The sequence below is a fragment of the Eretmochelys imbricata genome, chromosome 10 (genome assembly GCF_965152235.1).
Source record: "Eretmochelys imbricata isolate rEreImb1 chromosome 10, rEreImb1.hap1, whole genome shotgun sequence".
Taxonomy (NCBI): Eukaryota; Metazoa; Chordata; order Testudines; family Cheloniidae; genus Eretmochelys; species Eretmochelys imbricata.
Window position 1 is genome coordinate 21,869,882 of NC_135581.1, and position 27,620 is coordinate 21,897,501.

Consider the following 27,620-nt stretch of genomic DNA (forward strand, 5'->3'; position numbering starts at 1 on the left):
TGTCTTGAGGGGTTCTTTCATCATGAACAAAATGTCATCAGGTGTTTCAGTTCTGTAGGTTACAACCTTTTTGTAGATAAATTAATAATGTGATCTTTAAAATCCCTACACTGCAGTGTGATAATACTGTGTTAACTTCTAATTTTACCAACATTTTAAATTCTTAGGATAACTTCTAGAATTTTCTAATGCAACTAAGAATCCAAATTAAGCCCTATTGTTTTCCTTTTTTGTCTCCTTTCCATTTAAGTAGAAGTATTTTTTGTCTAAAGATGCCTCATTAACACAGCTATAGTGTTCAGGAGTAGGGGGGTGTTCTGTGGGGCTTGAGAACTGTTTCGACTGGTCCTACATGATTCCATATTTGCAGCATATGACAGAAGATTTAAATTCCTATTGCTGTTTAATTGGCAAAACATTAAAAGAATAAAGCATTCTTGTGGAAAAAATAGACCCAATATTTTAACTTTTTTTTTTCTCCCCATTTGTGTAACTTGAAAACCTCTTATTCTGCCAGGTATTTTGGTATACAAAGCACACAGAATCATTGAATCTTGTCAGGAAGCATTTATCTTGCGACTCTTTCGCCAGAAGAACAAGAAAGGGTTCATCAAAGCCTTTACAGACAATGCCATTGCCTTTGATACTGGCTTTTGTCATGTGGAAAGAGTGATGAGAAATCTCTTTGTACGGAAACTTTATCTGTGGCCAAGGTAAGATGCCTTGCTACTTCACAATGTATTTTTATTAATTGAGTCTTATTTTTTGGATTGTGGTAGTTTTTCATAGGTTTATGTCTTCAACATCGCGGTTTAAATCAAAAGCTAAGATCTTCTTTTAAATGTGTATATAAAGTCTGAAGAATATCTGCATTTGACTGATGGAAACTAAGGCACAGAGTTTGATTTGCCTTAGGTCTCATAGTGAGTTAGAGCAAAGCCCGGAACAGGATTGAAATCTCTTGTCTTACTCCAGTTGAGACAATGAACATCGAAAATGCAGGGAAAATTTTTTCCATTGGATAGGAAAGTCATCTTTTGTACCCCACTTACTGTTTCTTTAGCCCACTCACCTTTTCCTTCTTTGTTCTGTCACATGCCACTGTACGCAGTATCTTCAGAAGCTTTTGTTTTAGTTGTAGAAGGGAGCAAAAGTTGGCTTAATTGGGGTAGGAAAGGGTGAACAGTGGATGTGCACAATGCTCTCTTGCTTCTAAATCATGAAATCCCCTGTACAAGTTGGGGATTCTGTGGGTCAGGAAGATGTGCACTTAAGTTTAGAGGGAGCAGACAAGACGAGCTACTGCGCCTCATGTCGTACTCCATTATCAACATTAATTCCCATGTATGTAATGGGGTATAGAATAGCCAAGAGGAGCATTATAAAGGGGTCCTGATACTTGTATGGAGGGCTGGGGGGTCTACAGGATTTATTGGTGGATTCTTGGGCTACACCGGATTTAGATACCCTATTCTGCCTGTTATATGGAATTTTTCCTTTCCACTGGACTGCAGGATTTGGCCCATCCATGGTTATTCTGTGGAATACAATACAACCACGTTTATCTGACTCACCCTTAACCAGCTCTCCGTATTTGCCAACCAACCAGGACTCCAGGGTCATAAGTGGGTGATCGCTCCTGTAGCCCATAGATGGTGCTGCAGCATTGCATTTTCCCATTCTCCAGTTTATCTGGAGTTTTGATTATCTGATCTGGCCCCAGTCCCAATTAGACCGGATAAATGGGGTTCTAGTATATAATATTGTAATTCTCCATCTCCTTATGTGTATGAGCTTTGTTATTCTATGGATAATTGACAAGGACTAATACAGGTGTGATCAAAGCATAAATAGTTTCTTGAGGCTGATCGTACACACTGGCAACTACCCTCATTTCTGTAGAACACAGTGCACTTTTCAGTTAGCTTAGTGGTTTAACTTACACTGATTCTAAACCTCATTTTATGTGAATGTATTAAATAATTGTGGCACTAAGGCTGTAAGGGTTCTGTACTGCTCATATAAATCTTCATAAGCTATTTTCTCCCTAGGTTTCATATAGCGGTGAATTCATTTTTAGAGAAACACAAACCTGAAGTGGTGGAAATACATGTATCCATGACCCCTGCCATGCTCACTATCCAGACCTCTATACTGGACATCCTGAATGTGTGTCTGAGAGAACTCAAACGCTATAACCCAGCTCTTGAAGTAGAAGACTTATCATTAGAAAATGCTATTGGAAAACCTTTTGACAAGGTAAATTTTGTTTTTGTTTGCTATGATGTATGATGTAACTGTGAAGAATGCAGGTCATTTTACTAGTTAGCATTCTGTACAATAATGTACTGTTATAATTCCAGAAAATAAGTAGAAGCAATTTAAAACCTCACCTTCAGCATGCTCATTGCCATTGTAAACTGAGAATTGTAGTAATCTGTAGTGTTGATTGTGTGTAGTTGCCACTGTAAAATTAGATAGTAATCTCTTTGGGGCAGGGACCGTCTTTTTGGTCTATGTTTGTACAGCACTTAGCACAGTGGGGTCCTGCTCCATAACTATGGCTATGGTAATACAAATAGTAATAATAATGGGGCAATTTTTAACATTGTAAAGGCTAAATTATTTCTATGTAGCTTAGCTACTTAGTCTTCTTTATTATGTTTAATTCCTTATTTTTTGTAGTTAGCTATATCGAATGGGAAAATAAGATTTATAATTACCATCTGTTACTGTGTACTAATGTATGCCATGTTGTAGTTGTGTTGGTCCCAGGATATTAGAGAGACAAGGTGGAAGAGCTCAAAAGCTTGTCTTTCTTACCAACAGAATTTGGTTCAATAAAATATATGACCTTACTCACTGTGTCATAATAGCATTTTAAAGATTTAAGATGGCTGTACAGTTTCTGCTCAGAATATGTCCTTAATATTAAAGAGATGATAATGTATACAGTATTTCTTTCTTGACAGCATGCTCATGTTCTTTTTAGTAGGATCTCTTCCTATACATGGAAAGCAGCATATACCATGGTGTATTTGTTTTGTATCGAGTTGCTGTATGTCATTAACCATGTTTTATATTGCCATTCGTAGTAAAGCTACTACTTGGTTGATGTACTTTTGCAGAGTACAGCCACATACTTCAGCATTCACTTTGTGACACAGTTTACTTACATTCATTATCTCTGTTTTTATGTTAACATTAGGCTTTCTGGCCTTTTGTAGAAAATGTTTTTGTTTTATAAAAATACCAAAATTGCCCATCTCTAGGGTGCTCGTCTGTTATGAGAATAAGATGATATTATGGTGCTTTCTTCTTTCACTGAATAAAGTGTACTGAATACTAAGGCCACAGGGCAGCTCAAGTGAAATTAAATAGGTATGTTTGTCTCTTTCCTTCTCCCAGCAGCTGTGGTTTATTTCAAGGAAAAATCTACACTTAATGCAGTAGAGGAGGCAGATATCTGTTAATTGTTCAGTTATGTTTTATATAAAAGCGCATATATTCCACTACATTTCCAAGATACTGGTTTACTTATTGTAAATATTATAACTATTAAATACGTTTTTATTTGGGTACTTTTGGCAAAGTAACTATAATGTGTTTGTTATAACGTGTTTGTTCTGTACACTTGTAATGGTACCTGTACCTGCACACTGTGGGTCTGATACAATGCCTATAAAATCATAGAATTGTAGGAGTGGAAGGGACCTTGAGAGATCTTCTAGTCCAGTCCCGGGCACTCAAGACAGGATTAAGTATTATCTAGCCCATCCCTGACAGCTCTCTGTCTAACTTGCTCTTAAAAATCTCCAATGATGGAGGTTTCAGAACCTCCCTCAGCAGTTTATTCCAGTGCTTAACCACACTGACAATTAGGAAGTTTTTCCTAATGTCCAACCTGAATTGCTGTTGCTGCAATATAAGCCCATTGCTTCTTGTCCTATCCTCAGAGGTTAAAGAGAGCAATTTTTCTCCCTCCTCTTCCTTGTAACAACCTTTTATCTACTTGAAAACTGTTCTCATGTTCCTCCCTCAGTCTTCTCTTCCCCAGACTAAACAAACCCAATCTTTTCAATCTTCCTTTATAAGTTATGTTTTCTAGATCTCAATCATTTTTGTTGCTCTTCTCTAGACTGTCTCAAATTTGTCCACATCTTTCCTGAAATGTGGCACCCAGAACTGGACACAATACTCCCAAGTAAGGCCTAATCAGCATGGAGTAGAGCAGAAGAATTACTTCTTGTGTCTTGCTTACAACACTCCTGCTGATACAGCCCAGAATGATGTTTGCTTTTTTTTGCAACACTGTTAGTGTTGACTTATATTTAGCTTGTGATCCACTATGACCCGCAGATCCCTTTCCAGAGTACTACTTCCTAGGCGGTCATTTCCCATTTTGTATGTGTGCAACTGATTTTCCCTTCCTAAGTGGAGTACTTTGCATTTGTCCTTATTGAATTCTATCCTATTTACTTCAGACCATTTCTCCAGTTTGTCCAGATCATTTTGAATTGTAATCCTACCCTCCAAAGCACTTCCAACCCCTCCCAGCTTGCTGTCATCTGCAAATTTTATAGGTGTACCCTTTATGCCATTATCTAAATCATTGATGAAGATATTGAACAGAACTGGACCCAGAACTGATCTCTACGGGACCCCACTGGATATGTCCTTCCAGCTTGATTGTGAACCACTGATAACTACTCTCTAGAAATGGTTTTCCAACCAGTTGTGCACCCATTTTATACTAGCTTTATCTTGGTTGTATTTCCCTAATTTGTTTATGAGAAAAGGTTATGCGAGACTTTATCAAAAGCCTTACTAGAGACAAGATATACGACAGCTACCTCTTCCCCTCTATCCACAAAGCTTGTTACCCTGTCAAAGAAGCTGTTAATTTGGTTTGACCTGATTTGTTCTTGACAAATCCATGCTGACTGTTACTTATCATCTTACTATCTTCTAGGTGTCTGCAGATTGCTGCTTAAATATTAGCTCCTTTATCTTTCTGGGTCCTGAAGTTAAGCTGACTGGTCTGTAATTCCCTGGGTTGTCCTTATTCCCCTTTTTATAGATTGGCACTATATTTGCCCTTTTTCAGACCTCTGGAAACTCACCCATCTTCCATGACTTTTCAAAGATAATCACTAATGGCTCAGATTTCCTCAGTCAGCCGCTTAGTATTCTAGGATATATTTCATCAGGCCATGGTGACTTGAAAACATCTAACTTGTCTAAGTAATTTTCCACTTGTTCTTTCCCTATTTTAGCCTCTGATCGTACCTCATTTTCACTGGCATTCATTAAGTTAGATGCTCAATTGCTACTAAATTTTTTGGTGAAAACAGAAACAAAAAAGTCATTTAGCACTTCTGCCCTTTCTACATTTTCCGTTGTTGTTCCTCCCATCTCCTCCCCTTGAATAATGGGCCTACCTTGTCCTTGGTCTTCCTTTTGCTTCTAATGTATTTATAGAATTTTTTCTTGTTACCCTTTATATCTCTAGCTAGTTTAATCTCAATGAAAGTCAGTAGAAACATTCAGTGGACATTGATTCAGGCCCTAAATCTTTTACAAAGAAAAGGGGCTGATGTGTAGCGCTCTGTGGTTTTTTGCAGATCATAGAATACCAGGGTTGGAAGGGACATAAGGGACCTCAGGAGGTCATCTAGTCCATCCCCCTGCTCAAAGCAGGACCAATCCCCAACTAAATCATCCCAGCCAGGGCTTTGTCAAGCCTGACCTTAAAAACTTCAGAGGAAGGAGATTCCACCACCTCCTAGGTAACGCATTCCAGTGCTTCACCACCCTCCTAGTGAAAAAGTTTTTCGTAATATCCAACCTAAACCTCCCCCACTGCAACTTGAGACCATTGCTTCTCGTTCTGTCATCTGTTACCACTGAGAACAGTCTAGATCCATCCTCTTTGGAACCCCCTTTCAGGTAGTTGAAAGCAGCTATCAAATCCCCCCTCATTCTTCTCTTCCGCAGACTAAACAATCCCAGTTCCCTCAGCCTCTCCTCCTAATCATTTTTGTTGCTCTCCGCTGGATGTTTTCCAATTTTTTCACATCCTTCTTGTAGCGTCGGGCCCAAAACTGGACACAGTACTCCAGATGAGGCCTCACCAATTTCGACTAGAGGGGAACGATCACATCCCTCGATCTGCTGGCTATGCCCCTACTTATACATCCCAAAATGCCATTGGCCTTCTTGGCAACAAGGGCACACTGTTGACTCAGATCCAGCTTCTTGTCCACTGTAACCCCTAGGTCCTTTTCTTCAGAACTGCTGTCTAGCCATTCGGTCCCTAGTCTATAGCGGTGCATGGGATTCTTCCGTCCTAAGTGCAGGACTCTGCCCATGTCCTTGTTGAACCTCATCAGATTTCTTTTGGCCCAGTCCTCTAATTTGTCTAGGTCCTTCTGTATCCTATCCCTACCCTCCAGTGTATCTACCTCTCCTCCCAGTTTAGTGTCCTCTGCAAACTTGCTGAGGGTGCAATCCACGCCATCCTCCAGATCATTTATGAAGATATAGAACAAAACTGACCCCAGGACTGACCCTTGGGGCACTCCACTTGATACCGGCTGCCAACTAGACATGGAGCCATTGATCACTACCCGTTGAGCCCGACAATCTAACCAGCTTTCTATCCACCTTATCGTCCATTCATCCAGCCCATACTTCTTTAACTTTCTGGCAAGAATACTGTGGGAGACCGTGTCATAAGCTTTGCGAAAGTCAAGGAACAACACGTCCACTGCTTTCCCCTCATCCACAGAGCCAGTTATCTCGTCACAGAAGGCAATTAGATTAGTCAGGCATGACTTGCCCTTGGTGAATCCATGCTGACTGTTCCTGATCACTTTCCTCTCCTCTGAGTGCTTCAGAATTGATTCCTTGAGTGGCAGCTCCTGTCCTGTAGGGCTGAGCACAGCTCCCCGCTCCAGGCATTGCGAAGTTGTGTGCTTGTCCACAGCACCACTTGGGTTTGGCCTGGCCACCCTTCTATCATCATGACAAAAGGGCAGTCATGCCAAATTTGAGTGAGTGGTGCTGCTATCCCGTTTTACAGGTAACAACACCTGGAGCAGGATGCCAGTCCGATCCCCACAATAGAGGTACCACTGTTCCAGGGTGAGTGGGGGATAGGCTTGCTCTACAACCACCCCCTCAAGGGTCTCTACACCACAGAGGCAGGAATCAACACGCATATCCCCAGGGTCTCCCCTCCCTCCTGGGGCAAGAACCAAACACACTCCAGGGCCTCCCACACCCCTGGGGGGCTGAACCATACACCTTCGCCATGGCCTCAAGCCGTGGGGGAGGAGGGGAGGGAAGAATGAACAAGAAATTCCTGAAAAATAAAACAAAATAATTTTTTAAAAAGTTTCATGAGGCTCTACTGATGCATTGTGTTTGCAACACTTAACTTTCCAATTTATATTTCTAGACAATTCGTCACTATTTAGATCCTCTTTGGCACCAACTTGGAGCTAAGACCAAATCTTTGGTTCAGGATTTGAAGATATTACGTACTTTGCTACAGTATCTAACTCAGTATGATTGTGTCACCTTTCTTAACCTTGTGGAGTCATTGAGAGCAACTGAAAAAGCATTTGGTCAGAATTCAGGTATGAGGTGAATAACATTCTAGAAGTGAATACATGAGTGAAACCTTGATTTTTTGATTTTTTATTTTTTTGAATAATCAAAAACCCATAGTAGCCATACTAAGGTTTCTAATTAAGCTTATGTACTTAGCCATAAGGATGGAGGTTTTATTGACAGTTAATGCTTTCACCCTCCCACTTAACTGCTGTTACTTAATGTATAAAATATCAGAAACTTGCATTTGTGTATCTTGCAAAGCAGTAATTATATAACAAGCGTGTAGGACAACTGTTTCAGATGGAAGATTTGGGGCTTTCTTTTTTTTGAGGGGGTTGAAGTGGGCATGTTGCAAATACCTAATTGACTATTAATATTGTCTTCCTCCACCTTTAGGATGGCTATTTCTTGACTCTAGTACTTCAATGTTTGTAAATGCTCGAGCGAGAGTTTATCGCATTTCAGATGACAAAATAAGTAAGAAAAGCAAAGTATCTGAAAAAATGGATATTAAAGAGGGAAAAGGTATTGTGAGCATTTCTAACGCTGACTTCTTTGTGGACCAAAAACTCAGATTCAGTGAATTTGTCTTTATTCTGAAGTATGTTTACTAAAAGATTCCTTCAAAAAATCTTCTTCAGCCAAGTTACTTCATCTCTAAATGTCAGATTCCCATCTGTAAAAGGGGGATAGTGGTGCTTTAGCCTCTTCTTAAAGTATTTTGTGATGTACTACTGCAAAGCCTTATACAGGTGTTAGGTACCATTAGTGGTTTGTAAGGAGTTCTAGGGGCAAAGCACATGCCGACTACCTAGAAGTGTGAATTTACTCCATGCAGGACTATCTGCTTTTGCTAATTATAAATTCAAAATATAAATCAAAAGTTCTTAGTCTGGTACACTTAAAAAGATGGGCTCATAACTTCAGAAAGAAGGCATGAATTCACTGGTTTGTTAGTTCAGTTTACAAAACTATGCTGTTTCTAATGTTCTGTACATTTGTATTACAGTATCTCCTAGATACCCCAACTGAGATCAGGACCCTGTTGTGCTAGGTGCTGTCTAACACATTGAGATATAGTCCTAGCTCCAGAGAGCTTACAATAGACAAGACAAGACAAAGAATGGGAGGGGAAGCAAAGGTACAGAGAGGTAAAGTGACTTGCCCAGGTTGCACAGCAGGTCACCGGTGGAGGTCCTGTAGAATTGTTCTTGAGCCACTAGAGTGTTTAGTTTAATATTAGTCTGATGTTATTTTCATTTTATATAAGTGTGTGTATAGTCACAGTTATAAAAACAATCTTATAATTAAGAGTTTTTAAATTAAACAAGTAAAATATGAATGTTTATCTTTGCTTCAAAATACCATTTGTCCCTATCTATAAATAGGTTTATGTGATAGCTATTGCCTTCCTCCCTCCCCCAGCATAACAAGTTGCAAATGTGGGCTGTTGTTGAATTTGCCAAGAGCCATTACATTATCAGCATCTAACCCATTATTTTGAAGCTCTTAGGAGTATGTTGACTGTGAAAGCTGCTATATTAAATTAATTCTCCTTTATTGTATTTCAGAACTGAAAAGGGAATTGGTCTTAGAAAGCAACCCAAAGTGGGAGGCCTTAAGAGAAGTATTGAAAGAGATTGAATCTGAGAACGAGAACAAGAACAGTGAGGATCTTGGTGGGCCAGGTGAGAGAGTACTAAATGTTTCTCATTTGGTTAATCTTTCTTTTAAGAGAACAGAACTGAAATTATGTTTCTGAAATATATCATACCAAAGTACTAGATGTGTAATATTTATGAATTTGAGAGAGAAGTTCTGTGTAAAATAAAAAGGCCTGAGCTTTTGAAAGCACTGTAAATTTATGAGCTTGAAATGTGCTTTTGAACACATTAACACATGAAAGTCCATAACTTAAAATCAGTGTTGCAACCAACATTTTGTGTTGACTATTCCTTTGTGATTGGCTCGTGGGTATTCTAGCTCTCTCCCACTCTGTCCCCTGGTGCCATGGTTGCCACCATCTTATCTTTTCACTGTCCATTTTCTTATTCTTGTTTCCTTTCTGATATGCCTCTTTTCCCCATGCCCCACTAGCCCTGATGGCTTCCCCCGATCTTTCCTTTCTTCTGCCTTGTTTGACCTGGTAGGGATGCTCTCTGCTCCCTGTGAGGCCCTTTTCCACTCCTTTTTGCCACACAGTACTTTAAGAAGCAACCCTATGCAGTATCACCTGGAGGAGTCTGAGAATGCACACAGGGACTCTAACTTGTGGAAATACCTACAAGTTGGGAGCATGCCTGCCTTAAAAAAATATCTCTTTAGCCAACCAAACACAGATATGGTAGTCAAGTGGATAAAACAGTACAGACTATTAATATTTTTACCACGACTGTCTTCTCCCACCACCACCACCACCTTCACTCATCTCTTATGGTTTCTGATTAGAGACATCTGTGAAGTGAAACAGATTAGGAGCCTATATTCCTAGTCAACTGGATTCTAGAGGTAGCACCACTGCAGATGTGTCTACTGAAGGAGTGTTTTGCCAGGATAGGAATGCTGATATACTATACCAGTAAATTGGTCGTAGTGTGGATACTGCTATACCAGCAAAGGAGTGGTTTGTAATGATATAGTATAAACGCCTGCCCAAGTGGAAAAAAGCTATCCTGGTAAAAGCACAGTTTTGCTGGTATAATTGCCTCTATGCTACGACATAGCTGTGCTGGCGAAAGTCAGGTTAGGGCTCACGCCTCTTTGAGCCCCTGAATGACACAGTTATATTAGTAGAAGTCTGTCATGTAGACATAACCCAAGTGATTTAGCAGCACAAGGTCCATTGAGTTTTAATGGAACATGTGCTTTTATAAATCCCACCCATAATCTACCTAGATTAAGATATTTCCTGGATAGGCTGACTCTTTGCTTAGACCCCTCTAATAGTTTGTATATAGTGAAATATCAATGAAGGGATGGAATAGGTGTGTAGTCTCTGCAAAGTTAATTAAGTCTCTTGAATACAAGCATATCTATATTTCAAAGAGGGTACAGCTAATAAAAACTGGTCCTGACACAGGTTCCTGAGGTGAAATCATTCCTCTCCTCTTTATTGCTAAGTGTGAAGTAGAGGCTATAGGATTAAGCCATACGTGGAAAATAACCTTTCCCAAACAAAGCACTTAATTAACCTGTATTTACGGATTAATGACTCTAACTTCATCCCAAAAATCCTTGAGAATAGCTTTCTCAATAAAAAAAATAAAAAGAGACAAACATTATCCTGGAAATTCAACATTAATTTTCCACTTTATCCTAAAAAATCCAGATCCAAACATTCAAGTGATGCCAGTACTCAGTTAAGGACACCCAAGCACCCTTAACTCTGCCCCCATAGTACCACCATGAAAACAACTAGAAACTTTTAAATAACTGTATTTGTCTATTGTTACATGGTCATGTCAATTACCATGACAATTAGTATACCTTATTTGTAAGCCTGTGGTGGTTGTACATACTCCAGCCTTCTGAAGAGGAAGTTCTACAGAACTTTTAAACACTGGACAAGTAGAGCTCCCCTTCAATAAATAAGCCATAGGAGCTACACAAGAATGTGACCCACTTGCACTTCCTAGGAGTATAGCTACCTTTCTAGGTTTGGGAGGACACTATGATCTTGAAGTGGGTTTAAAATCTGGTGGAGTTGAGGTACAACTCATTCCATCTTGTGAAGCTTGGACCAGTGTGAGAGTGCGACACCTTACTTGGCACCCCTCTACACTCCAAGTGCTGTAGGTGCTGGATTGTGGGGATGGCAATAGTTGCTTCTGACTAGCTCCTTTACTGTCTCGCCTCTTTGTCAGGGTATTCTTCCCCTAAACTGTACCAAATTCTATTGGGAGACAATGAGGGGGCACAAATGCTCTTTTCTCCCCTCTTAGGGTAGCATCAGCTGGCCCCACCCTCTTTTGAGGTTGGAGTCCACCTGAACCAGCTTGTGAGGAAGCTTCAGTCTGCAAAAAGAGAGTCAGTCAAAGACTTCAAACAGCAATAGTATTATGCGCTTTTGTATATTCTGGGCTCATTAATGCAGATGGAAACGGTTGAAAATTAGAACAGGTTCAGTTAATGTGTTGTTTTTCATTTCATTCCGTGGTGCAAAAAAAAAGTTACAATATATGCTACATCTGTCTCATTTCAATTGGTCAGAAGAAAAATATTTTTGATTCTGACAGTTTAGGAGTAAAGAACTATGAACTTTCATTGACTTTCTGTGCTTTGATTTTTGTTCAGTTCAAAACAAAAAATCATGTAATTTAGACTGTCCCCAAAATTCCAGAGCAACTACTAGTAAAAAGTGTAAAGACATTTGGCAAGTGTACTCCTGAGATCATTTTAAAACAATTTATATCTCTGCCCAAGAGGATTCTTGTAATTGGATATAAAAAAGTCCAGTGTAACAAGTTATAAACATAATATTATTTCTTGACTGCAGGGCAAGTGCTTATTTGTGCCAGTGATGACCGAACTTGTGCACAACTGAGAGAGTATATTATTGCTGGAGCAGAGGCACTTTTAATGAGGCTCTATAACAAAAGTTTTGGGAAGGATGAAAGAGCTGGAGAAGCATGGATTAAGGATAGAAAAGCTGTCAAGTCCAAAGGAAATGCCAGATCGGCCAAAGGACCTCAAACCAAAAAAGCCAAAGTACATGTCTGCTCAAAACAAAACAAAATCATGAAGAAACAAGACTTGACTCTAACCCAAATGATAGGAAAAACAGAGGAGGAAAACATAGGAGAGGAGATGGAGGGCTATAAGGAATCAAGCAGCAGTGAAGAAATCAATATAGAAGAAACCAAACCTGAAGATTTCCATCTAAACTTAGCATCAGATGCTTATTATGGTATCTTCAAAACCCCGCTAACTATTCTTCATCCTTTGCAGGGTTGTAGTGACCCCTATGCTCTCACTCGGGTATTGCATGAAGTGGAACCAAGATATGTAGTGCTATATGATGCAGAACTAACTTTTGTTCGGCAGCTGGAAATCTACAAGGCAAGCAGGCCTGGGAATCCCTTGAGGCAAGTTGACTTGGTAATAACAGAATGCAGTTGCTCTAATTTTAGCTCTTTAAAAAATCAAAACCAAAAACAAAATGTTCATTGTTGAGGTATTTTGGAAGTTAACCCAGAAAATCAATTAATGGCTTTATTTAGTTTTCCTCTATCTGATTCCTAATCTGTCTCTTTTTCAGTTTAAAAATACAAAAACATGTAGACTGTAATTTACCCTCCTTTAAAAAAAAATATATAATTTTATTTCTCCAGTGGATGTTAAACCCCCTTGACAATTTATCAATACATCAGTAATCAATTACATATATTGTACCCTGCTTTAGAGACTTCCCATTTAGTCTTGTGGTTATTCTTCTTGGGTGGTGTAGGGGAGGTTTAATACTAGGTATGTATAAAACATTTCATGTTGGCTGTACATCCAAAGGGAGTTTGCTAAATTCTCTCTCAACAAAATTCCTCTGTTTTCATACTCGTATGCTCCTTCTGAAGAGTTTATTCTTTACTCTCATCCTGAAGCCTAACCCTGCTGTTGGGCAGATTATTCAGAAACATATTGTTAGGACAGGTACAGGAAACACGATTAGGAAATTAGGATCATTCTGCTTCAAGTTTTCTAATGCTAATGACACTTCAAATATGTCATCAAGAAAACAACACTTGGATATATATCTTGAACATGGCAGGGAGTGAGGAAGAGAGATGATGGAAATAGCTTCATGTAAATTGTACACTCTGGATAAATTGATAAAATACAAAAACTTGCATTTATTATAGCATAGAGGATACAAACTTAAATGCAATATCAAGAAATGCAAAAGTTAAAATTGAACACAGTGCTAACTCTCTGCCCTCTTGAGCCTAGTGCAATAGTCTTGACTTGCATGACTGCTTGACTTCTCACATGCAAGATTAGGCTATGATTTACTGAAAGTTAATCTGCAATAAAGTAGGGTTTCAGAGTAACAGCCGTGTTAGTCTGTATTCGCAAAAAGAAAAGGAGTAATTGTGGCACCTTGGAGACTAACCAATTTATTTGAGCATGAGCTTTCGTGAGCTACAGCTCACTTCGTCGGATGCATACCGTGGAAAGTGTAGAAGACCTTTTTATACACACAAAGCATGAAAAAATACCTCCTGCCACCCCACTCTCCTGCTGGTAATAGCTTATCTAAAGTGATCACTCTCCTTACAATGTGTATGATAATCAAGGTGGGCCATTTCCAGCACAAATCCAGGGTTTAACAAGAACGTCTGAGGTGGGGGGGGCTAGGAAAAACCAAGGGGAAATAGGTTACCTTGCATAATGACTTAGCCACTCCCAGTCTCTATTCAAGCCTATGTTAATTGTATCCAATTTGCAAATGAATTCCAATTCAACAGTCTCTTGCTGGAGTCTGGATTTGAAGTTTTTTTGTTGTAATATCGCAACTTTCATGTCTGCGATATTACAACAAAAAAACTTCAAATCCAGACTCCAGCGAGAGACTGTTGAATTGGAATTCATTTGCAAATTGGATACAATTAACGTAGGCTTGAATAGAGACTGGGAGTGGCTAAGTCATTATGCAAGGTAACCTATTTCCCCTTGGTTTTTCCTACCCCTTCCTACTCCCCCCCCTCCCCCCCCCCCGACGTTCTTGTTAAACCCTGGATTTGTGCTGGAAGTGGCCCACCTTGATTATCATACACATTGTAAGGAGAGTGGTCACTTTAGATAAGCTATTACCAGCAGGAGAGTGGGGTGGGAGGAGGTATTTTTTCATGCTTTGTGTGTATAAAAAGGTCTTCTACATTTTCCACAGTATGCATCCGATGAAGTGAGCTGTAGCTCACGAAAGCTTATGCTCAAATAAATTGGTTAGTCTCTAAGGTGCCACAAGTACTCCTTTTCTTTTTGCGAATAAAGTAGGGTGTGAATTTAAATAGGATTTACTGTTTCTGATTAACTCCATAGCACGCTTATTCTAGAATGAGATGGCTTATTCAGAATTATCTTAATCCACTTCCAAATTAATCAGGAATAGTTAATCAGACATAGCTATTCCTGAACTCCCCATGTAGACAAGCCCTTAGATTCACAGGTATTCTTCTATGTATGGCAATGCATGAGAATCACTTAAATCATTAAATATACATTATATACTAGAGATGAAGTACAGTAGCATAGTCACTAGCATTATGTACTGGTATGTATAAGGGATTACAATTAAATTACAACATTAATTACTATAAATACATTGCTATCAATGTGGTGTCATTAATGTAATTTAGGATAAATATTCTGTGTAATTGATTATAATTATATACTTAGCTGGAAAAACACACTTATCAGCTATATAAAAATTCAAATTTCACCTGGTATTTGTAAAGTTAGCAGTGTAGCTTGTAATTTTCAAATCAGTATACAAATATAAACATGTCTACACCTTGCAATTGAAAAAACAGTTTTATAGAGAAAGTAATGTATATCTAATACTGAGTTAAGGTCCAACTGGGGAAGGTGAGGTTAAAAGAGTACCTAAAATTGCAGAAATCACAAGATATTTTAAATGTGTAGCTGCTGAGCCATTAGTTGATGTATCTTATTTTTAATTATCCAATTTATTGCACCTGTTTGTGGAGTTGCATGCAATCAAATAATGCAACCCCAATCTTTCAGGAGAGGGCAGGAAAGCCAGGTGCAGTAAATAGCACATGAGTGCAGGAACCAATAGCTTTTCCCACACATTGTTGAAAGAGGTACAGAAGAATATCAACTGACATAGTTGTCTGAAATTTTGATACAGCAAAAATTGAACACTGCTCTGCTGAAGACATTTGTTAATAGTTTTATTAATATTTCAAACTAATTACAGGTATTCCAGTAGAATCCGTATGAGTTGTTTGTGTGCATGTTTATAGAACAGTAACTTAACTTGTCCACACATGTATGTTTATGAAAAATACATGATGGCTGTGGTGAATGTGACACTTACTGCAAAAGGGGACCCGATAATTCCCTTTACAGAGAATTTAAAATCTCAGTTGTTGTTTTTCTCATAACATTTCTTCTTTCATAGTGCTTTCTTTAAAGTATTCCCACCGGTTCGTTTATTTTATAAACATTATTCTGAGAAGACTGCATGTAACTGTAAGAAAGACGTGACCTCTCAGTTTTTATTTCCTCCTTTTTGTGAAAGGACTAGCTTGTCTTGTAAACCAGCTCTGGTCAGGGGACTGTTTCATCCACTCCAGTTGCATTCCAGAATTTTTTTTTAACGCTTATCCTTCTTTTGGCGAAAGGGGAGTCGTTTGGATAGAAGAACTCTAACAGATGAATTTTGATCAGTTTAACTTTAGTAGAAGTGTAAATAGTGGAGTCTATTTTTAGTCAAATATTTATTTTTCAAACACTTAAAACTGCTTATCTCAAATACTGATGTTCATGTTGGTTTCAGGATAAAATTGTGTGTTTTGTGACCTGAAGTACATTGTTTCCTGACCTACAGGGTTTATTTCCTTATATATGGAGGTTCAACAGAAGAACAGCGCTATCTTACTGTGCTGAGAAAAGAAAAAGAAGCTTTTGAAAAACTCATTCGGTAACTTAAAGCGGGCTTGCTAGCTTTCTAGTACATCAACTCTTTCATGTTTCTTTGTTTTTTTATGTCCACTTCTTAAATATAGGGGTTTTTTCTTATTTATGTAAAATATCTGTGTAACTTTCCAATTTTACTAGTTTTTCAACATTAATCAGAGATCAGAATAATAGCCGTGTTAGTCTGGATCTGTAAAAGTGGCAAAGAGTCCTATGGCACCTTCATCGGTTGCATCTGACAAAGTGGGTTTTCACCCACGAAAGCTTATGCTCCAATACATCTGTTAGTCTATAAGGTGCCACCGGACTCTTTGCCGTTAATCAGAGAGTCTTCCACAGTCCTCTTCTGAAACATGTGCTTGCCCAAAAAGTCAGAAATTTGACAGGCTCAAGCAGCCTTTTGGATGATATTCACAGCTGTGTACCAATATTGTATGGGAAACTATCTTAAATTTTGTTCCTGGTTTCCAGAATAGTAAGTTTTGCAAGATACCGAGCAAACTTGTGCAGGTCTTCATGGCTTTATATAGTAGTTTCATGGGAGGGAGAGAGCATTAAATTATTTTGGGATGGTGTAGCACTACCACAGAGTTCAATGTTTGTGCTGATACTTAGGGCTATATTATGCTAATGTCACATGTTTAGTCCCTTATTCCAGGAGGAATCCCACACAAATCAGATGAGGCTCCTCACAGAGTAAAGTATTAATCATGCTGAATATGGATAGCAGAATCTGGTCCTTAATGACCTGGAAGATAAAATAAATTGTCATTCTGATCAGATTTGCAGGCAATCCTAAACTGTGTGAGTTCTCTGTTGCTGTTTTGCCGGATAGAAAATGTTTTGTAGTATTTGTCATATTTTTATCCTTGAAAACCCAGCTACGAAATATAATGCAAGTAATTCCAAATGCTTCTATTCCTCTGTTAATAATTCTTTAGAGAGAAGGCCAGCATGGTTATCCCTGAGGAAAGAGAAGGCAGAGATGAAACAAACTTGGATCTAGTAAGAGATTCTACTTCTGCAACTGTTTCTACTGACACACGCAAAGCAGGTGAGTTTTAGCAATTCCTGGAGCTACTTGTAGGTCTTTGGGTTATATAATGAGAGGTGTTTGACAGAAATATCTAGCATACTGTTATTTCAGAAATCTGTCGTGCACGCTCTTAATGGTCTAGCAGTAACATGTTGGCATCTGAGTGCAGATCTCTGTCCTCAGAATCTAGGAAGTGCTGCGGAATCAGTGCACCCTGCCCTTTAGAGCTGAAAATGGAGCACCTTGGATCACTGTAGAAATGTCATGTAGTAAATCTAACCATCTTTGCTGCTGAGTATTGTAGAGTCACATCCTACTCTCCTGGATTAGAGGGAAGATGTCATGACTTGCAGTGTGTTGGTTTAATGTTTCAAATTGATTGATAAGTGTTCAATCCTTCATCTGTTAAAGTAATAGCTAAAACTCCAATTGATTTCAATGGGCAAAAGAACTTGTCCCTTCTCTCTCATTATGAGATTTTAAGACAGAAAGAGAATGGGAGTGACAGCAATATCTTTCCACAAGAGCAAGATACATTTGTTTTATGAAAGTCAAGGCACTGGGGAGAGTGAACACAAAGAGGTGTAGGGGTGGACTCCTCAGGGCAAGGCTACATGTGCTGCAGTAAGAGGCTGGCTTTTTTTTTTTTTTTTTTTAAGCAGTAGGAAGGCGGTTAGGGTACTAATCAAAGGCTCAGATTTATAAAAGACATGCAGGAGTTAACTATCTAAAAGATCAGTTAATAAGGATAAAAAAGGAACAAGTTAGAATACGATTAAAGTGTCACCAAATTCTTACTTATAGTCATCTTGTGTTGTATCGTTTCTCCGAACACCTGTGTGAATGTGTTATCTGCTTAGACCACATGCATTTCAGGGCAAGAATCTATCTTATTCTGTGTCTATAAAGTGCTTAGCACACCTTTGGGTGCCATTTAAAAGGATTTTTGTACGGAGCCTGACATAATGCTCCAAGATATCTGTCAGAGCATTTAAAAATACATAGGGCAAAAATCAGCTCTGTTGGCAGTGGGTGCAATTCCCATTATTTTCATTGGGAGTTGAACTCACTTGCTCTGGGACTAAATTTGGTCCAGTTTGTGTGCAGAGCCAGGTCTGTGGCTTAAATGTCCTGCACTGGCTTATTAAAAAAATCTCTTTTTTGACTGAAAGTTTAGTTGCGTGGGCCAGTAATGTTTGGAAGTGCTGCAGAAGCGGTGCTATAAGCTTTGGAAGATGGCAGGAAGCACTGCTGTGCAGCTCACACCACCAACTCCTCTGGCTGATAAAGTAGCTGTATTAACTGACTCTGTAAGGAGGCCTGTTTATTTCATCTCAGAGTGAATGATGCCTGCTGTGTGAAGACTTATGAAGGGGGAGGGTTTAAAGTGATGCTGCCCTTTTAAAGCAGAAAAGTTGGGCTGTCAGGGCCTTCTGTTCCTTTGATAGATGTGCAGAATTCCCATTGATTTATAGAGTGGGTAGATTTCATTTGCAAACTAAACACAGAATATACTACTTAGAATTTAGAAAGATAAAAATATATTGGAAAACTAATATGATTATCCAACAACTTGGTAGAAAGGACTCTGCTTATGGTAAACAGAATTCAGCCAATACCTGAAAAATGTGCAAACTGACAGCTCTGTTGATGGAAGATTAAGGTTTAGTTTTCATCCTCAAAAGCAAATGTATTCATTAATTTTGGGTGTTCCACAAATAGTTTCTTCAAAGGAGAGAAGAAGCCAGTGAAGGGATTCAAATAAAGGGGAAATATTGTCAGAGTGGTTGCAAAAGGAAGGAGACTTTTGCTGCAGTGTTTTGGATACAAAGCAGAGAAGAGACACATAATACATCCTCAATATGTGTCTCTTAGCTTTCTATCCAAAACATTGCAGAAAAAAAATCAATTTTTTTTTGCTGCCACTCTGAACTGTTTGTCCTTATTTCAATCTCTTCATTGTTTTTTTTCTCTCCTTTCCTTAGAAATTCAAATTCCTTGTTCTCATCTTTGCCCCTGCCATCATCTTTACACCTTGGCCCCTGCCTACATCTTGGCTCTCATTTCCTTCAGCATTCCTCTCTTGCCATGTGTTCTACCTAATCTGTTCTCCATTTGTCTCCTCCCACTTTCAGTTTAATATTGACCACCCTCCACCCACACCTGAAACTTTAGTTTGTGTGACAAACAACATTGGTTGTATCTTTTAAATCCCTCCTTAAAACTTGCTGCTTTCACTTAGCTTTCCATCACTTATAACTTTCCCAGCCCCATCTATACCAGCTCTTAAGCCAAACTTGTTTATATTCAAGGGTGGGATCTGTCCTCCTGCAAATATGTAGAGGCCCAGATACATCAATAATAAGGTAAACTATCCCATTTGGGTAGCGGACGGTTGGGAGTAAATATGAGCAGCTTCATACTAAATTGTCAATGTTCCTTGCTTTTTAGAGTTTAAGGTAAGCATAATTTTCTTTGATTACAACTTTTTTTGCCTACATTTGCCCAATGTGTTTAAATAGATTTTTGTCTATAGATTGATTAAAATTCTCATTATCAGCCAGTTGAATCATAATTACTCAATAGCAATTAACTGTAGTTTAAATTCCTCTCACAAGGCTCACAGATCTTGTAAGGCCTTCTGAGTAAATTATGTTCTATGCTCAATACAGCTGTATTTTAAAACTTTGTCTTGTAGGTGCATGCTAGTTTGTTTTTTAGTTAGTGATAGGCTGATTCAATGGTATAGTAAATCCCATACTAAACTTGGGATCTCTGGGGTGAAGGGGTGGTATCCATCCATTATGAAAGCAATGAAAATATCCTTAAGGTGTTTTTTCAGTTTGAGGTTTAAAAAAAACCCCAACACTCTGATGTGATGTTAGTGCCCTAATATTCAAACTATACTACCTATTGGGTTGTAGGATTTTTCTAATTTGTTAATTAAATTACGTACACTGAACATTGAGATTTTATAAAAGTATTTGCAGAATTTTAAATGTGTGGTCTTATGCAAAATACAGCAGTAAATATATATCTATAGATATAGATGTAAAATACCTGAATCAGAGGTCACCCTATGAAAGAGATTCACTATAAATTGTTTATTCATTAGGTGGACAGGAACAGAAGAGCGTTCAACAAACTATAATAGTGGATATGCGAGAATTTCGCAGTGAGCTTCCATCTCTGATTCATCGTCGTGGCATTGACATTGAACCTGTTACTTTGGAAGTTGGAGATTACATTCTCACCCCTGATATCTGCATCGAGCGGAAGAGTATCAGTGATTTGATCGGTTCCTTAAATAATGGGAGGCTCTATTCCCAATGCATTTCTATGTCTCGTTATTATAAGCGACCAATTCTTCTGATTGAATTCGACCCTAGCAAATCTTTCTCTCTCACTTCACGAGGCTCTCTACATCAAGAGATTTCCAGCAACGATATTACTTCTAAACTCACCCTTCTTACTCTTCATTTCCCAAGGTTACGTATCCTGTGGTGTCCGTCTCCCCATGTCACTGCTGAGTTGTTTGAGGAGTTGAAACAGAACAGGCCACAGCCTGATGCAGCAATAGCAATGGCCATTACAGCAGATTCTGAAATTGTTCCTGAGTCAGACAAGTATAACCCTGGACCACAGGATTTCTTATTAAAAATACCAGGTGTAAATGCCAAAAATTGCCATATCTTAATGAACCACATTAAGAGCATTTCAGAGCTGGTAACTCTCTCACAGGACAAACTCTCAGAAATTCTGGGCAACGCTGTCAATGCTAAGCAGCTTTATGACTTCATTCACATATCCTATGCAGAGGCCATTTCTCAAGGGAAAACCAGAAGATGATTAATTAGGCCATACTGATGTCCCTTAAATAGCACTTTGGTAAAGTTTATTAGATATTAATTTTTCTCTTGGTATAGACAGTTGTGTCCTGTTAATGCCATTCCACCATATTTCAACATTCCCGAGGTATTTATTGCTGAAAACAAGTTTTATGTACAAAAGACAAGTTGTCTTTAAACAGCATTAATTAGTGCATCATTTTGTTCTTCCTAGTGTGTTTGCCAACTCTGGGGTAGTTCAGCTTTAAATGGTGTCCTAGGACCTACCAAAATCATGTGCTAAAGGATGAAGAAGAATCTCTTAAAATAAGAGAAACTGGCTATAGACATGTACACTGTCTTATATAAGTGAAGATGTGTTAAATTTCAGATTGGTGGAATACGGGTGCCATTTTGCATAGTATGTTGCTTTTTCCCTTGATATGCATAAACTATCCTTTCTGTCAACATGATATGAATTCCCTAAATTACAGCTCTCCCATTGACAGTGGGGCAGCTGTTAAAATGCTCATAATTCTGTGCCTCTGTTTAAAGAAAAATATTGTGGATGACTCATTAACTTGACAGTCCTCCTTCCTATCAGAAGTTTCTGTTTTGGTCAGAAATATGACTGCATAAAAGTGGCACCCTCTTGGGTTTGTTGGTCTTTCTGTTGTATGAATGGATTTTTTTTGTAGCATATAAAATTATTGTTCAGAAGTGAAGTTTTCTTGAAAAGTGAACAGTTTTTAAAACCTGCCATCTATTAAATGTCTTAATACTTTGCACTTGAGTGCCTTGAATGGATAGATTCAAGATTCATAGATTCAGTGCTGCTGCTACTTTTCACCTGAGAGCTGACTTTTAGCATTTTTAGGTAACACATAATAGGAGTAGAAATCTAATTTCTCTGCAGTAATTTCTGTGTCACTTGTTATAAAAGAGGTACTTTCTGTGCTGAACTTTGAAATGATAGTTGCGTATCAGAGCCTGCTTTTGCCCCTGGGGATAAATGCAGCTTCCAGTCACTAAGCACTAATACTTGACATTTACAAAATCTTGAGTATGTACCAGTTAAGAGTAATACATATTTTAGCAATTCACTGATTTGAAACCTGTATGTACTGCAGTACAGAAAAATGTATACATTTGCTGTATGTGAGTTTGACATTTTTGGCTTCATGATTTTTACTGTGCACAGTCTTTTAGTGTTTACTGTACATACATACGTATTTAAATTACCTGTGAATTTGTCATTAAGTGCTTCATTCAGGGACTCACTAAGTGTACTAGTTATTGCAGGCCTTCAAATGGAAAATTTTATTCTGCAAAAACAAAATTCAGCATTAAATATGTTTTGGTTCTAGGTGAAATAGACCAAAAACGAAAGCTTTGCAGTTACAGCTGTAATGCTGTGCTTTTGTCACCCCATTTGACTAGTTATTACAGGGATCACCAGGATTTTTGAAAGTGTGGAATGTGATCCTCTGTTTCCTTGCTTTTCTCAGTTTTTTAGAACCCTAACAGTCTAACTCTTTTCCCCTTTGTATAAAAAGATATTGCTTCATGGCTAAATGTAAAGCTCTTAAGCCAGGAATCATAAGTAGGTGCTGTTAAGAATTATAAATCACACAAGTGATTGTAAGAAGAGAAGAAAAATCATGTCTATTAATCTTATAACGATTATGGCTGTCATGAATGTTTATCCTGCAGACTCCTTCAGAAAAGTAAACAGTGGAACAAAACCAGGATGCACATCTGTATGTTGTGTGTTTGGATCACTAAGGAGTACAGGAACTGTCATTTTAGTTGTACTGCCTGTCAGCTGGATCAACTCCCTCATACGTTTCTCAGAATTGCACATGGTGAAAGTGAAGGGCATGAAAATGTGACTTTGACAGTGATACAATAAAGGTGGTATCAGTAAAGCAGGTATAATATTTGCTAAATATTTAAGTTGCTTTTTGTTTCTATAGAGTAAATTTAGCATTACTTTGTACTGGACTTCTGTGTTTTTTAAGGAAAAATAGCATTTAGTATTGATACAGCTTTATTATTTGTAACATAATTATGCCCGAAGACCCCATTTAGGACCCAGTTGTGTTAAGGTCTAGACATATCTTTAAGACATGTTTCCTGCCTTGAAGATTTTATTCTGTAATTTCCCCACAAATTAATTAAATGTGTTCATTTAAAGGAATTAATTTGGTGCAGTTGTTCTTACCAGTGCCTTTTCTTTTTTTCTATTTATGTTGTGCGTTTACAATGGTCAAACTTGCCTTTAGTTTGGGGATCTCTGACTTCTAATTCTCCACATTTTTGAAGATCATGTACATCTAGGAGTGGTGACAATGTATTACACGTTTCTAAAAGAATATGACAGTTGGAGATGAGCTAATAACTGGCTGTTTTAATCTTATTTCCACAGTCTGATTTAGGATTTGTCTCTAGAACTGGTTTACTGGTAAGCTATCCTAACAGATCTTTCTAGTGAAGACACAGCTTATACCAATGAGTTCTTTTACCATTGTCCTGGACGTACAGGAAAAAAGACAAGATGCAAGGGATGTGGTTTAATTACACTGCAGCTTTATTAATTTAACTCATCTGGCAACTACTGGCAATCACTCATACAGTGCTTTTCATGATTCCTTAATCATTTCCTGCTATCAGCCCCCCACCCCGGCCTCCACAGCTGGTTCCCAGCCCATTGGTGGGACACCACCACACTCCCCTCATATGTTGGTAAAAGGGGGTTCTCTCCTCACTCTGCCAGATTAGAAGCCTTAACCCTGTTCACCAGCTTCTTTGAGGGATTTCTTCTCCATAGTCCACTTCCCTATCCAGTTTATCAGGGAACCAGAAACCCTAAGGAATAAGTACGTAGTCAGTATAGGTGTTAGAGGGGCTCAGGCTGAGAGACAAGGCTTATATAACCTCCCCCAGCTATGCAGAGGCCAATGGCTTAGCACTCCCCTGCCCCCAGGTGATACTTCCTACCCACTTCCGAGCCATCACCTCCTAGTCCATAAAGGAGGGGGGAGTTCTTAAAGGAGCCCACTACCCTTTCTCCTGTCCAGACAAAGCCCCCGCCTTGAGGTTGAGGGGGTTGCAGTATAACTTACTTTATTTCCCCCAAATGAAATAAGCTATACTGGCAAAATAACCTTTTTTCCTGGTATAGATGTGTCTACACAAGGTCTTGTGCTGGTTAGTGGTGTCCAGAGCTCTGCAAATCCATGGATATCCACTTTATAGCCATAGATATCCACTGGCCATTTTTGTAGATCAGATGCAGATACAAATTTTGTATCTAGAGCCCTGCAAATCTGTGGATATCCATGGATATCTGCATCTGCGGATCATTCTTGCGGATAGGATGCGGATACAAATTTTGTGTCCGTGCAGGGCTCTAGAGCAGTGGTTCTCAAAGCTGGTCCGCCTCTTGTTCAGGGAAAGCCCCTGGCGTGCTGGACCAGTTTGTTTACCTGCTGCGTCTGCAGGTTCGGCCGATAGTAGCTCCCACTGGCCGCGGTTCGCCACTCCAGGCCAATGAGGACTGCAGGAAGGGCAGCCAGCACGTCCTTGGGCCCCCACCATTTCCTGCAGCCCCCATTGGCCTGGAGCAGCGAACCGCGGCCAGTGGGAGCCGCGATCGGTGGAACCTGCGGACATGGCAGGTAAACAAACTGGCCCGGCCTGCCATGGGCTTTTCCTGAGCAAGCGGCAGACCAGCTTTGAGAACCACTGCTCTAGAGGTGTCCTTTTTGCCTGCCCACTCCCCAATTTCTAGCTGACATAGCTATATTGGCAAAACTTTTAAGTGCAAACCAGACCTTGGTCGGAAGCTTAATATTATTTGCTTAATATTTTGCCTTTAGTTACCAATATGCAGTCAACTTCTAGTAAGAGTGACATTGTCAAAGAGCAAAAGAATAGGAAGTTCAGATATTAAGGGGTTCCCCTTTGTCTGATTCAAGATCTTGTCTTAAACAGAATAATAGTATAAACAAAAACAAGGTAGATCTTTTTAGAGGAGTTTGTCTCGCCAAACTACTTCAGTCATGCAGGATTCCAATTCTTTGACTGTAGGGTGGGCCATAAAGCAAATATCTGTTAAAAAAAAAATAGGGCTATTGAAAGAATACATTCTCCACATGTTAAACAAAAACATAGTGTAAGCAAAAGTAATAGAGGACTTTTAGAGAATTTGCCTGTATGCCAATATTCTTTGCCAGGGGATGTTGTGAAGGCCAAAACTATGACAGGGTTAAAAAAAAAAAAAAATTGATAAGTTCCTGGAAGTTAGGTCCATCAATGGCTATTATGGCTATGCATGCCAGGGTGGGCACAGATGCAACACTATTCTGAGTGTCCCTAGCCTCTGTTTGCCAGAAGCTGGGAGTGGATGACAGGGGATGGATGACTTGATATTGCCTGTTCTGTCCATTCCCTCTGAAGCTCCTGGCATGGGCCACTGTCGGAAGACAGGATACTGGGCTAGATGGACCATTGGTCTGACCCAGTATGACCATTCATATGTTCCAGTGACAGTCTTCAGAGTTCATTTTTTTTTTCAGTTAAGTGTAAAATCCTTAATAGCAAAGTTTATAAAGAAAATTCTGACCCTTTCATAATGATTCTGTTAAGTGCTGTTATAAAAAGCTGGATGCATGATATTCTCCCATAGACTGAGCCTAAATTAATCTTAATTGATTAATATGGTTTCTACAATATTCAACTTTAGAAAATTTTGCAAGGTCCTGAGGCCATGATGTCTTCTAGAATTCTGTAGTGTAAAATAAAAGGTAATTATGCAGCCCCATTTATACTCTTCAGTCACTGTGGTCATAATTTGGATGACTGCCAACATGATCTCAAATTGAATTAAATCACTTTCTCTTTGATATAAAGTCCAGATGTTAAATAGCTGTGAGCTGTCTGTTTCACAATGAAAATCTAATTTGTCTAGGTATGGAACATATTTTCATAATTAGCAATTGTACAACACTTTTTATCCTTGTATCTCAATTATTTTACAAACATCTATTACTGACGCTACACATCTTAGATAACGCACCCATTACCCTCCCACACAGTTAGTTAATGAAAAAGACAGGAATAAAACACAGAGGACATTCTCTGTCCTTGGCAATAGCCTTTCTAATTTCTAATATTTTACTTCTGTTTCCTTTTTGGTTTCAAATTTCAATGACAGGGAGCCTCTCTCTTCACCTATGAGAGGAGGAAAAAGTTAAACCTGAATCATCTCTCAGCTTCTCATCTGTTATAACTAATAAATATGGCAGCTTGACGTAGTGTTAAAGGTAAGTCTTGTAAGGCTAGTAGCATAGAATAATTAGGTAACTCCTGTAAGCAGTAATAATATTTTGTCAAGATCAAATTTGAAAATTTATAAATTATAAAGTGTCACATGCTTTACAAAGTGAAAGAAAACAGACTGGTAAAATCCCCAAATATTGGAAGAAGATCCCAAGTTATCGTTTCTGGCCTCTAAATTTTCCTTTGAGGTTTTTAAGGTCATGCTTGACAATGGGATGGGATGATTTAGTTGGGGATTGGTCCTGCTTTGAGCAGGGGGTTGGACTAGATGATCTCCTGAGGTCCCATCTAACCCTGATATTCTATGAAATAAGGGTATGTCTACACTGCAATTACCCACCCGTGGGTGGGTCATATCAGATGATTGGGCTGTGGGGCTGTAAAATTGCAGTGTTGACATTCGGGCTCGAGCTGGAGCCCAGGCTCTGGGCCTGAATGTATACACTGTAGTTTTACATTCTTGCAGCCCAATGTCTGTGAGTCATTGCTGTGAGTCATGGCCCAGCTGTGGGCATTTAACTGTAGTGTAGACATACCCCAAGACCAAAGAGGGAGGGAATGAGTTAGGGAGCTCAGCCACTCCATGAAATTTCACCCAGAAACCTACTGAGACTACCTGTGGCTCCAGGAGCAATCTAATTGACTGATAAGTCTGCTGTGAGTTTAGACCTAGTTATCCTCTTACTGGCTTCAGTGGGAACAGAAGTGGACCTCTTAATTTGTTCATTTCCTAGTGTACGGGGCTCTTACAAGGAAAAAGGAAAGGACTGTGGTAAGGGATGATTAAAAACACACTGTCTTTGCTTGTGGGCTAGTGTTTGCATAAGGTAATGGAAGTTTAATGTGTTTTCACTAATTTACTGCAGCTAACTTGATTGATATGTATGAAAGAAGCTCAGCGAAGCTGGTGCTAAATAAATAGAGAGGAACTCTTCTGAAATGAAGCTGCTTAGCATTATTATCTCCTTTCTTTTTTATTTGCTATATTAATACCATCTAATAGTGGTGTCTGCAAAAGATATGTTCTTCTAAGTTAATTACATTTAAAGTAGAATGGCAAATAGAGAGAGAGCTGTATAAATTGACAGCTGTGATATGGTAAGTTTGAATGAGGAAATATTCACATGCATTTTAAAGCT

At 38.9% G+C, this 27,620-nt stretch overlaps 1 protein-coding gene across 1 annotated transcript in view; it reads left to right on the forward strand.

Annotated features, from left to right (window-relative positions):
* ERCC4 (ERCC excision repair 4, endonuclease catalytic subunit) overlaps positions 1-23,338 on the forward strand; it is a 31,054-nt gene extending 7,716 nt beyond the window's left edge. The window contains exons 3-11 of the mRNA XM_077828374.1: positions 518-713; positions 2,052-2,259; positions 7,463-7,643; positions 8,017-8,145; positions 9,192-9,308; positions 12,116-12,704; positions 16,187-16,279; positions 17,217-17,329; positions 20,427-23,338. Coding sequence (XP_077684500.1) covers positions 518-713; positions 2,052-2,259; positions 7,463-7,643; positions 8,017-8,145; positions 9,192-9,308; positions 12,116-12,704; positions 16,187-16,279; positions 17,217-17,329; positions 20,427-21,160 — 2,360 coding nt within the window. The 3' untranslated portion in view covers positions 21,161-23,338. The remainder of the gene's footprint in view (positions 1-517; positions 714-2,051; positions 2,260-7,462; positions 7,644-8,016; positions 8,146-9,191; positions 9,309-12,115; positions 12,705-16,186; positions 16,280-17,216; positions 17,330-20,426) is intronic.
* Positions 23,339-27,620: the final 4,282 nt, after the last annotated feature.